Raw genomic sequence first — 12,138 nt, forward strand, 5'->3', positions numbered from 1 at the left:
TGAGGGGTGAGGAGGTATGGTGCTAGGACCATGATGTGAAGAGACTAAATAAATGATTTTTTTTAACTAAGACAAAATAAAAATAAAAGTAATCAAAAAAACAGAAACAAAAAGTATACATAAAAGTAACATTATATAGACTAAGCAAGCTGTATTTATGTATTTAGGAATATATATTATGTATGTTTAAGAATGTACATATAGGAATACATACATACATACATACACACACACACACACACACACACACACACACACACACACACACACACCATTAAAGAAAATTAGGCAGAAATTTGAAAGAGATCAAGCGGGATACATGAGGGATGTAAGGAGTTGGATGGAAGAAGGATAAGTTAGACAAAAATTATGATTGCAATATCAAATTTAAAACATTAATAAAAAGAGACCAATCTGCATGTGTACATCCCACCCATGTGGTTATAACTACATAAACATATATACACATGCACAAAATACAAATAACAATACCAGCAATGACTGAAAAAGGTTAGCATGAAATCCCACTTAAAAAAATATATTCTATTTCCTTGATGTAAGCATATAAATGGCCAGAGAAAGAGATTTCCCAGGAAAGGAAGCCAATATTTTTATTTCTGCTTTTAAGCACAAAATTTACAATAAAACAATCATAGTAAACATACCTGGTAATCCTGGCTGGCCTGGATTTCCTGGAACACCTTGTACTCCTTTTTCACCTACAGGGCCTGGAGGCCCAAAACCAACAGGGCCCATAGGTCCCATATTTCCTGGAAGACCTGGCAAACCTGGGTTCCCAGGAGGACCTCTTTCACCTTTAAAAGCAATTCCACCCTGAAAATGGAAATGTTTAAGACAGAAAAGTGTTGGTATAACAACTTCACGTAGGTTAGAATGAGTGGATACAACCAGGGACATGACAGAGCCATAAGAACTTCTTCAAACTATGCTGTGTAGCTCTGATACTATTAAATTGTATCCATGATCACTTACTCACTCATCACTTCCTTCAACAAGTACTTCTGAACTCTATCCCCCAGTGGTACAAGCTCAGAGGATAAGTAGGTCAAAGTCTCTGCTGTCAAAATGCTTACAGTCTACCATGTGTTGAGATGGTCATCATTCATTTATCCTACTATAATATATATTTCCCATTCACACATCCTCTACTGTAAGTTGAATACAAAATGAGATTGTTCATCTATGCTCAGGTTTTGACTCTATAGTATCCTAATCTGCTCATCTATACACACAAATGTATAACATTCCTATATATGCAAAACGAATTAAACTTCTTTTCATGCCTAAAAATATCCCATAGATATTTAGAATAAGAAGTGAATTCCATGAGCTGGAGAGATGGCTCAGAAGTTAAGAACACTGTCTGTTCTTCCAAAGGTCCTGAGTTCAATTTCCAGCAACTACATGGTGGCACACAACCATCTATAATGAGATCTGCTGCCCTCTTCTGGGGTGCAGGTGTACATGCAGGCAGAATACTGTATCAATAATAAATTTTTTAAAAGAGTGAATTCCACACTGACTGCCAAGCATTCTAACTTCAACCACATTTGATCATATCTAGTAATAATTGATACAGTAATTAGTTAAGAAGTAGCTCATAAAACTGAAAGAAAATAGTAAGGAAACTCTAGTTAGTAACACTGTACCATACAAATAATATTATTTTAGGCACTAGTAGAGTATTCATCTAAGTACTAGGCCCCCTCTTTATTTTAATTTAGTAAGTGCTGGGTTTTTTGGGGGAGTACTGAGAATTGAATTTAGGGGCTCACACCCACCAAGTACAAGTTCTACCACTGAGGTAGAACCTCATTCGTTAGGAAACATTACTAAATGACAATCTGACATGAAAGCAAGAATATCAAACCAACTCACAGGCTCTCCTTTGGGGCCAGGGAGTCCTGGCAAACCATCCTTTCCAGGAGTACCAGGTAGACCAGGAAGCCCTGGAGCTCCAGGGGAACCCCACTCTCCTTTGTCACCTTTCATTCCAGGAAGAGTGAGGACATCACCGGGGTCACCTTTAGATCCTGGAAAGCCTGGGGCACCTGGAGGCCCAGGTATGCCCTGAGTTGAAAGAAAAAAGAGGGAGAAAAGAAAAAAGAGAAAAGGAAATCAGATCTTCTAACACTTTTCTCCAGTTTGCTCCATTAACCCACACAATAACATTTACTACACAAAGTTTAATGTATAAAGTAAGGATAGCAAAGCAGAGAGAGGGAAGGAATAAAATAAATTATAATTTAACATTCAAACTAAATTTAATGTATATGCTTATAAGTGAAAATCAAGGGGCTCATGACTTCTTCTAGTACGTTGTGGCTCATAGTATAATCAAAGCTTACTGGCAATCCTTTTGGACCAGTCGTCCCAGCTTGTCCCTTTTCACCCTTCTCTCCGGGGATGCCAAGAGATCCTAAAACCCACACAGAGAATCAGGTAAGCTCTGATGCTTAAACCCCCAGCCACACTCATAGAGAAATCCATGTGCACCACAAACTCACATTTTAAACTGAAAACCCTTATGTCATTTCTTCCCTCTTTTATGTTTTCAGTATGAAGAAATCAGACTTTCTCATAAGTAAATGCACTATTTAACCGCACATAGAGCATTGACTCTTCAGCTACTTCTAGCTCTAGAGGATTCTTTTGAAAAGTTTGCAGCTGCTAGAAACTGTAAGGTGGAGCTTGAGTACCTATATCTATCCTATTGCCACAGGGAAGAGAAAATAAAGGAGCCCATATGTCTTAATTTTCAATTATAGAAACTTCTTTCATCATTAACTAATGGTTTCTTTGCTTGTCTGTTCTCTAAGATTTGGTTTATGAGATTTTTTTTGGTGCCAGAGGTTACAAAAAAAATTAGCAAGACAGTGGCTCTACAGATGAATCCCTGCACTAACTGCATTATTATTACCCGGTTATAAGTTTAAAAGTTAATATCTGGATACTGGTAAGAATCGCTTAGTCCAGTGCTACTGAATCAGAACTTGGGAATGGGACCCAGCAGTCTGGATTTTAGCAAGCCCTTTGTGTGCTTCTTATTTATTTTCAAGTTTAAGACAAACTAAACTGGGAGTACAGGCTATATTACTAGCTCCTAGTGGCAGCTTTGAGACTTGCTAAAATTATTTCCAAAGTCCTAATGAATTTGTGTCTTTGGTAGACACAGTAGACTGCTACAAGCAGACTGGAATCAATTATCAGCCTGAACACACACATTCTATGTAACCTCAAGAATATGTAATAATGGCATATATAAAAAGTTAATTGAGTGGAATAGTTGTGGTTCTGAAAAATGACTCAAATTTGGAGGGAGGCCTTATATGTAGAAAGAAGAACATAGGCAGCTGGTTGCCAAGACCTTAATAGAAACCTTGTTCCTTAATGACAATATGTGATTTATCTCCAATTGGCTTTGCCTCTGGAAACTATACTTGGGGTCCAGACTGTATGAATATCCTCCCTAGTTTTCTAGAGAAAGATCTGGCTCTATCATTTCACTTTTGGAGACAATGCAATTCTTTGAATAATACCAAATGCTATAATAGAAAATGTTGGTAGCTCCAGGTGTTATAAACAAAAGCACACTTTATTTCATAAGAGAGGTATTTCATAGTCAATAATTTGTAGACACAAATGATTAACTCTACACTGGAAAACTAACAACGTTATAAGACCATTAGCATACTCAAAGAGCCAAAAAATATTTTAGAAGCTTGACTATATGCAGACTATTTTACCTGGAGCACCTGGGAGACCTGGCAAACCAGGTTGGCCTGGAGGCCCTGAAATGCCAGTTCCAATGCAGTTGAAGCAAGTATCGCCTTTTTCACCTACAAACAAACAAATATTACTGGACCGGTTACTTAGCGCTTCTTTAGATAGGTTCCTAAGGAAGTCAGCTGTAAGCAATAGCATTCCTACCCAACAGTGTGGCTAGAGAAGCCTACGTGTAAAATAAATTCTTAGACAAATAAACAGCAAGTGCCTGCTATATACAGAGAACTGCTTTAGGCCATTTGTGATACACAGATAAAAGAAAACAGACATAATTCCATGTTTTATGGAGCTAACTTCCTACCAACAGAAAGTACTAATATACAATAAAGGTAATATATTATTAAATTACATATTGAATTGTTTAATATGATATTAAATCTAGTAAACTTTTAAATATGTATGAAAATATGATTGTAGGGAAAAATGGAGTTAGGTAAATGTGACTGAGTGTTTTAAGGATGAGTAGGTGGGAGTAAGGTTGCAATTTTAAATAGGGTGAGGTTAACACAGATCTCTGTGTCCAGATACCTACTTAAACAAATGAAAGGCATGGCATTTGCATAACAGGTATAGCATAGTCTAGGCATAGACAAGGAACAGCAGGGAGATCTGTCTGCTGAAGCAGAATGAGGAAGTGGGACCACTTTAGAGAGTTGTAAGGGAAATGTAGAGGGATGTTATGGAGTTGTAAGGGAATGGCTTTTGATGAAACATACAGGCCACGCTAGACTGTAGCTTTCACTGTGAGTTAAATGAGAAACTGGTGGGCACTACACAGAAGAGCCATCATTGTAGCAAGCTCCATTTGCCCACAATGAACAGACTTAAAATAATGAATTGCACATTTATCTGTTAGTCTTACACCATTAAATATTTGGTCTTGCAAATTACAAGGGAATTCATGGCCAAACTACACATTTTGATTAAAGATATAAAAACTATTCTACCCTTAATATCATCTCAGAGACTATGAGCCAGTCTTACAAACCTAGCTATTCCATCTTTCATTAATTGGTAAATTATTTATATTTTTATTTAATTTTTCATACAGTATATTTTGACCATATTCTTTATCCTCTCTCAACTCCTGTATACAGCACATGAATTCACTTTTTAGAACAATGTGGATTCTTTGCATTAATTAATTTTAAGAAAATAGCTCCCATTATTAATTAAGTCAGTGAAACACCTCACTATTTGGCAGCATTTCACAGCACTTCAGATGTCAAACAACATTGTCTCAAAAAATGCCCCACAAATAACTACATGTGCACTCTTTAAACTATTTCTCTCCTCATCATCATTCTAGGCTTAACATTATCCAAAGAAAGTAATATAATGATTTTAATCTTACAGCTGAATTTTTTTCATATACCACTGTTCCTCTAATTTCTAGGATTTTTTTCAACTATAACTCATTGCTATTTACTAATAACCTAATAATTAAGCAAAATACATCTTAAAACCTTTTGGATTAAACCTGGCTAAAAAAACAGTTCCCCAAACTGTCAAGATACCCAAATGTAATCCTTCGACAATTTCCATTGAATAAATAAATGAATAAATAAATAAATGATAAACAATTATATTTACTTCCTTAATTATAGTACCTATGTCTTTAATTTTTATTACTTTTTGCTTGAGTATTATTATTACTTGAGTGTTGTGGAACTTTTGGTTTCTTTCAAAACTGTGATGTTACGTAAACATGTTTTTGTTTTAATCCCAGGTACGAGATATCGGGGCTGCCCAGTTTGTCCACAACTGGTAACATCTTCATGAGAGGGTGCATGATATCTGTCAGCCAATGACTGCCTTGTATAGGGGCGTGGTTTTTGCCAGCTGGAAAACATCTTATGTGGACTCTGAGAAGGTATAAATGTGAAAGCCCAGAGAGAAAGAGGAAGGAGAACTGGCAGAAGAATGCTTGGAGGAGGAAGAAAAGGCTGCTTCTGCATTTGTTGTTGCTGGCTGAATATCTTGACAATGGAGATTAATATTTCCCCAAAGAACTGGATAACTAAACAGCAGGAAGTAGCCTAAAAGAGCTGCACCCCTTCTCCCCACTAACCTTCTTTCTCTCCTACCTGGTGTTCGGATGTTAGAAGGGATTGGGGTGGAGAAAGGAGAAAAAGATATAAGAAACTAAAATAAAAATAAATTTTAAAAATATGCTTATATTTGAGTAATCCAGTTATAACAAAAAATACAAGTAAGGACAAAGAATCCACACTATTATTCAACTTCCAAGGCTTTATCACATAGTCATATCTATTGTGTCTTAATCAAGAATAATTTCTTCACCTTCATACATTACTCAATCTCTCATATTATTAAATTCAATAAAACCTCTACCTCATAATTTGCTAAGAACACAACTATAATTAACTCTATCAAAAGCCACCATTAACACACTCAAATTAATCAATTAGTGCATCATAGGTCTGAATCCTCTTCTAATGCCACTGCTGTAGTATATCCAAATACTAGCATCACTCTTAAACAAAATACAGACTAATGCTATAAACAAACCAAACCTTAATATAATTCCAAACACACCTCGACTTACTAATAACTGAATTCAGTCTACCATAAATAGATGAAGATTTAAGAAACTCTCACAAAACAACAAACAAAATCTCATGTATATTATAATTTCCATGTGGAATTAAACCAAGACTAGAAAATGGCATAGAAATCCATTGTTGTTTTTCAACTATAGAAACTCTAATGACCAAAATTCTCCCTTCATCATTGATATTATTAGCCACTTATATGTTGATTTCCTAGTCCCATTCAATTTCAGCATGATGAAAATGTACTCTTTTACAAGTCATCTGCATCATACTACTGATTTATTACCACACTCCACTATGTAGTAATACATTATTCTTCGATAAAATGGTTGCATTTTTATCTGCCATGTCTGTCTGCTGGATGACTTATCCAATATCTTTATATAAACAGAGCCTCCATATTTTTCATCTGCTTGTTTTTCTTCCCATGAAGAACAAGGCCTATACTATGGTCATTTATTTTCTTAGAAACTCGAAGCATTGAAATTATTTTATTATTTTCAGTAAAAGTGGAAAAACTAGGCAAGAAATTTGGGGTCAAAACACTTGGGGAAACAAAAGGACATACAGACTACCATACTTTAAGTACAAAGAGTAACTATAATTAGTTAAGAAGGTACTGTGTGAGCACAAATACAAATAGGATCTTTGCAAAAATCCATGAAAGCCGTTGCTACTAATTTAATTTGTCAATGAAGAAGAAAGCAAGTTGAGAATCTTAAAATGATAACAAGGAAGGAAAAAGTTTAAGTTTAAAAAGAGAAATGAAGGTGCAGAATCTGAAAAAAAAATGGAAATCTGAAACTACTCATGCTATACATCAGTTACAAATAAATAAAATGAGGGCTGGAGAGATGGCTCAGTGGTTAAGAGCACTGCCTACTCTTCCAAAGGACCCGGGTTCAGTTCCCAGCACCCACATGGCAGCTCACAACTGTCTGTAACTCCAAGATCTGACACTCCCACACCAACGGATATAAAATTTTAAAATTAAATAAAATATTTTTTAAAAAGCCGGGTATTATGAATAAGGCAGCTATGAGCATGGTTGAGTATATGTGGTGCACCATACTTGAACATGTCCCTTGGATGGAGATGCCTGGTGGCACTCAGAGGAAAGATAATAGGTCACCAAGGAGAGACTTGATACCCTATGAGCATATACAGGGGGAGGAGGTCCCCCTCAGTCACAGTCATAGGGGAGGGGAGTGGGGGGGGGGAAGTGGGAGGAAGGGAGGAATGGGAGGATACATGGGATGGGCTAACAACTGAGATATAATATGAATAAATTAATTTAAAAAAATAAAAATTTAAAAAAAAAGAAATTTGAAGAGGAAAAAAAAAAAGCCGGGCAGTGGTGGTGCACAGCTTTAATCCCAGCACTCGGAAGGCACAGGCAGGCAGATCTCTGGGAGTTTGAGGCCAGCCTGGTCTACAGAGTGAGTCCAGGACAGCCAGGGCTACACAGAGAAACCCTGTCTCGGGAAAAAAAAAGGAAATAAAACAAAACAAAAAAGAACACTTATGGGCTGGAGAGATGGCTCAGTGGTTAGGAGCGCCACCTGCTCTTCCAGAGGTCCTGAGTTCAATCCCAGCAACCACATGATGGCTCACAACCATCTATAATGTGATCTAACACCCTCTTCTGCAGATAAAGCACTCATATGCAATAAATAAAATAAATAAATCTTTAAAAAAAAACAAATAAATAAAATGAAGTGGTAAAGCAACAAAGAAGTCAAGTTTCATAATAGAATTGATTTCATTGATTGGTCATGTAATTTATGCTAATTTAAAAGGAAAGAAAAGATATCTTTAAGTTAAGGCTAGTCTAAAGTAGGTCTCGATAGGACTCATGTTGGAGGCAAGTTATTAGAAGTTGTAACTAGAAAGAGATATGAAATTGGTGTTATGAAAATATACACTACTGTTACGGAGATGATCTTAGAGTGTGAGCTTGGCAATAGAAGTTACAATACAGGGCATTCTGCTAATGATTTGAAAGAAGGAAGGAATGGATGCTTGGGATCAAACCTTTCACTCCTTGTTCTCCTTGGAGTCCTTTATCACCTGGAGATCCTGGGGGGCCTGGGGGGCCTGCTTTACAGATCTCATCACCTGAGGTTAAAGATAAAGAGCAAGATAATTGCTGTCAAATGTTGAGAAGACTAGAGGGAAAAAATACAGAAAGACTAGAAAAATACTGATTTGCAATTACGTATCTGTAAAAATACAACTAAATAAGCAATATGGAGATATATTGTTGATAATGAACACTGTTGAAGAGCAAGGAATTGCCAAAACTCCAAACTAAGAATAACAGGAACATAAATGATAATGCTATATTTCAGTCTGATTCACTTATAAGGCAAAAGAATAAAAGAAACAAGGCAAAAGAATAGCAAAATTTGTCAAGATATAAGAACACTGCTTACTGGGTGGCAAATGAGGGCCAGGAGGCCCAGGAGGCCCTGGAAGGCCAGGAGCCCCAGGCTGTCCATCAAGTCCAGGAAATCCAGGAATACAAATTCCAGGGACACCTTCATCACCTTTCTGCCCTCTTTCTCCAGGATATCCAGGGGGACCAGGAGGACCCCTGACTGCTGTCCCTAAGTAAGAAAAAAAAGTACCCATTAAAGTGACCAAAATGATCTTATTTTGCACACAATTATTTTGATTCTCAAGGGGACATGAGGAATGATAAAATGTACCTTTAATATAATGCTGGTTGGATAGTCTTTTTGAATTTTTAAAACTATCTTTTTAGTATACAAAAATAGGTTGCATTATGGCACAGACACATATGTTCATATCCATCCCCACATAACCTTATCAATCTGTCTTGTCTCATCCTCTCTTATCCTTTTTCTTCACTCAATTTCCTTTCTGCTTCCATGACATACTATATAGAGCTAAATTAGATTCTGCACAGAAGATATGTGCACTATTTTGGCTTTCTTTGCCCCATTAATTGCTCTTGTTTTTCCTTCTTTAACCCCCTTCCTCCCCAACTTAGTCCCTGTTCTGTTGGTTTGTGTCTTAAGGTTTTCTATGAGAATTAACATTTGCAAGGAAAGACTACTTTAAGTGATGTAACAGTTTAAGTATAAGGTATAATTATTTAAAGTAATAGCCGGGCAGTGGTGGCACACATTTTTTAAACCCAGCACTCAGGTGACAGAGACAGGCAGATCTCTGTGAGTTCGAGGCCAGCCTGGTCTATATAATGAGTTCCAGGACAGCCAGAGCTACACAGAGAAACCCTGTCTTGGAAAAAAAACAAAGAAACAAACTAAACTAATTTAATTAATATTGGAAATTACTAATAAATACTCTTTCTTCCCCCTAGAAATACCAGAAAATTATAGTAACAAGAGGAGTGGCTATTGAGCATTAAAAAGTTTCAGTAAGGCAGGGGAGTAGGGGTAAGGTGGAGTTTGAGAGAAAGTTTAACAAAAACCTAAGGCTGCATTTAAAAAAAAAACATATAGAGGTGTGCCATGAAAGGCTACCATTCAGATATGACGTAGCCATTGCAAATCATGAGCACACTGCAGCTATGGATGCTTTTATAAGATGAACCCTTCAACATTATATCATGAAAAAGATGGTTATCAATTAGATGTGTAAAGGTTATGACTTTAACCACTGTATCATTATTTATTGATAGAATATGCCTATATCATTAATGCATTTTTCTTTTGGTTTTTTGAGGCAGGGCTTCTCTGTGTAGTGCTGGCTGTCCTGAAACTCACTTTGTAGACCAGGCTGGCCTTGAACTCAGAGCTCCTCCTGCCTCTGCCTCCCAAGGGCTGGGATTAAAGGCGTGTGCTACCACCTGTGGCTGTTAATGTCTTTTTTCCACTGAATTTTCTTTCACTTGGCATTAGAATTAAGGGAGTTTTCTTTTTTCTATCAATCATTCAATTAATATTTTTTATTTTACTTTCAAGTTTCTTTTCAGATTTACTGCATACTTTAAAAGTATTTTATCTCAATTTTATTTTAGTATCATCTAGCTGGTGTTTGATCTTTTAACACTTGTTAGAGTTAGTCATTTACTATTCAGTATCTTCTGTGTCATCTTATATTTTATTTTCTATACATCTAGGTTTATATTTCTTTTGGTTTAATTTTAGTTTCAACTGTAGGTTGATATTTTTTCTTTTTGCCTAATCAGAGTTAGATTTAAAGTTACATTTTATTCCCATTCTTCTCTAATAATGGTTCCTATAAATTTTGGCCTATGTACTTAAATCTTTAAATCGTCCCGCCCACATGTATACATATCACTCTCCATGTTATATTGTGAAACAGACTCTCTCACTGGACCTGGAGCTTAGCAATTAGGCTAGACTAGCTGACCAGTAAGCGCCCAGACTCCTCTTGTCTGTCTCACTTGTACTAGGATTAAAGGCATACACCACTGTCCCTAGATTTTTTACAACACCATTATGGATTCAAACCTAGGGCCTCGTGTTTGTACAACAAACATTTGATCCACTGAGCCGCTTATAAAGCCATTAAATCTGTATTCTTCTAAAAACTTAATGTGAATCATATTTATGCTCTCACATACTAATAAGGAAAAACTAACAACTATCACTGGCTGACTCCTCATACCTTCTGTATCTGCCCTTACCATGTAAAGAATATTCACACATATGGCCTTGGGTGGTTACTTAAATCATGTTTGAACATAGAGTTAATATAGTCTACTAATATCATTCTCAGTCCCTGATCCTTTTATCCTACCTCCCACCCTACTTTATTCTGAATTTGTCCCCTTAATGTCAAAGTAAAATCTGTAGTAATGACTTTAAAAAGGTCTGGAGGTGGTAAACCTTCTAAGTAACCCATCTTCACACCAGGATGGCAGCTTAGTAAAATACGGCTCCAAAATTCATAGTTATTTGTCCTTATTACTGTGAAAATATGCTCCATTAACTCCCACAAACTCTGACTGTTCCGAAGGCAGTGTACCTTTTTTATCCTTAGGTAGGTTTTGAAGAGTTTTTTTCCTAATTCCTAAATTCTGAAATTCCCATAAAATGAGTCTATGAGTCTAGGCATGGGGCTTTGTAATTTTGTTCCTACTTCATTTTTGGTTATTATTTAATGATCTTCTTCATGGAGGGTTGAGTGAGTGTGTGTGTGTGTGTGTGTGTGTGTGTGTGTGTGTGTGTGTGTGTGTGTGTAAGCAGTTGGAAGACCATAGTCATTACTTGTTTTCAAATACTGTTTCTTAAATACTGCTTCTTGTCTCATTCTTTTGTACTTCAACTCATACCTGATAGTTTTTGGAAATAGTGTTTCTCTCTTAGGCATCATATTTTTCCTCAACTCCTGATCTGTTTTACTAAATCCTGGGGAAATTCTTTATGTTAATTTTCAAGACATAACAAATATTTACCTCACTGCTTTGAGATAGGGAATAAAAAGTGCATGTTTAGACCATAATGAAACTCACACTTATTAGCGTCTTTCTGAGAAGGTGTCACTTTCCTCATTATGGCAGCATTTCCTTAGTTACACATATTTGAAAGCAAAGGAACTATCATCCACTGAACATATTCATATGCTAGATACTGAAGCAGATGCTTTTGTGAATTTTGCTTAAAATCTTACAGTTTAATAAACAGGATACATGAGGTTATTTTAAATTATGGTCAAATTATAAGTACCACAATGTACAGTGTATCTTCTAATGGAATGATATAAAACTCAATAAAGAGCCTTAATGTTTTATTGCACG

At 36.2% G+C, this 12,138-nt stretch overlaps 1 protein-coding gene across 1 annotated transcript in view; it reads right to left on the reverse strand.

Annotated features, from left to right (window-relative positions):
• COL4A5 (collagen type IV alpha 5 chain) overlaps positions 1–12,138 on the reverse strand; it is a 187,789-nt gene that overhangs the window by 71,820 nt on the left and 103,831 nt on the right. The window contains exons 20-25 of the mRNA XM_084790971.1: positions 8,819–8,992; positions 8,418–8,501; positions 3,768–3,860; positions 2,370–2,440; positions 1,900–2,091; positions 666–834 (exon numbers count right to left, since the gene is read on the reverse strand). Of these exons, the coding sequence (XP_084647097.1) occupies positions 666–834; positions 1,900–2,091; positions 2,370–2,440; positions 3,768–3,860; positions 8,418–8,501; positions 8,819–8,992 (783 nt within the window). The remainder of the gene's footprint in view (positions 1–665; positions 835–1,899; positions 2,092–2,369; positions 2,441–3,767; positions 3,861–8,417; positions 8,502–8,818; positions 8,993–12,138) is intronic.

This window comes from Acomys minous (assembly GCF_964271855.1).
Source record: "Acomys minous genome assembly, chromosome: 7".
NCBI classification, from domain to species: Eukaryota; Metazoa; Chordata; class Mammalia; order Rodentia; family Muridae; genus Acomys; species Acomys minous.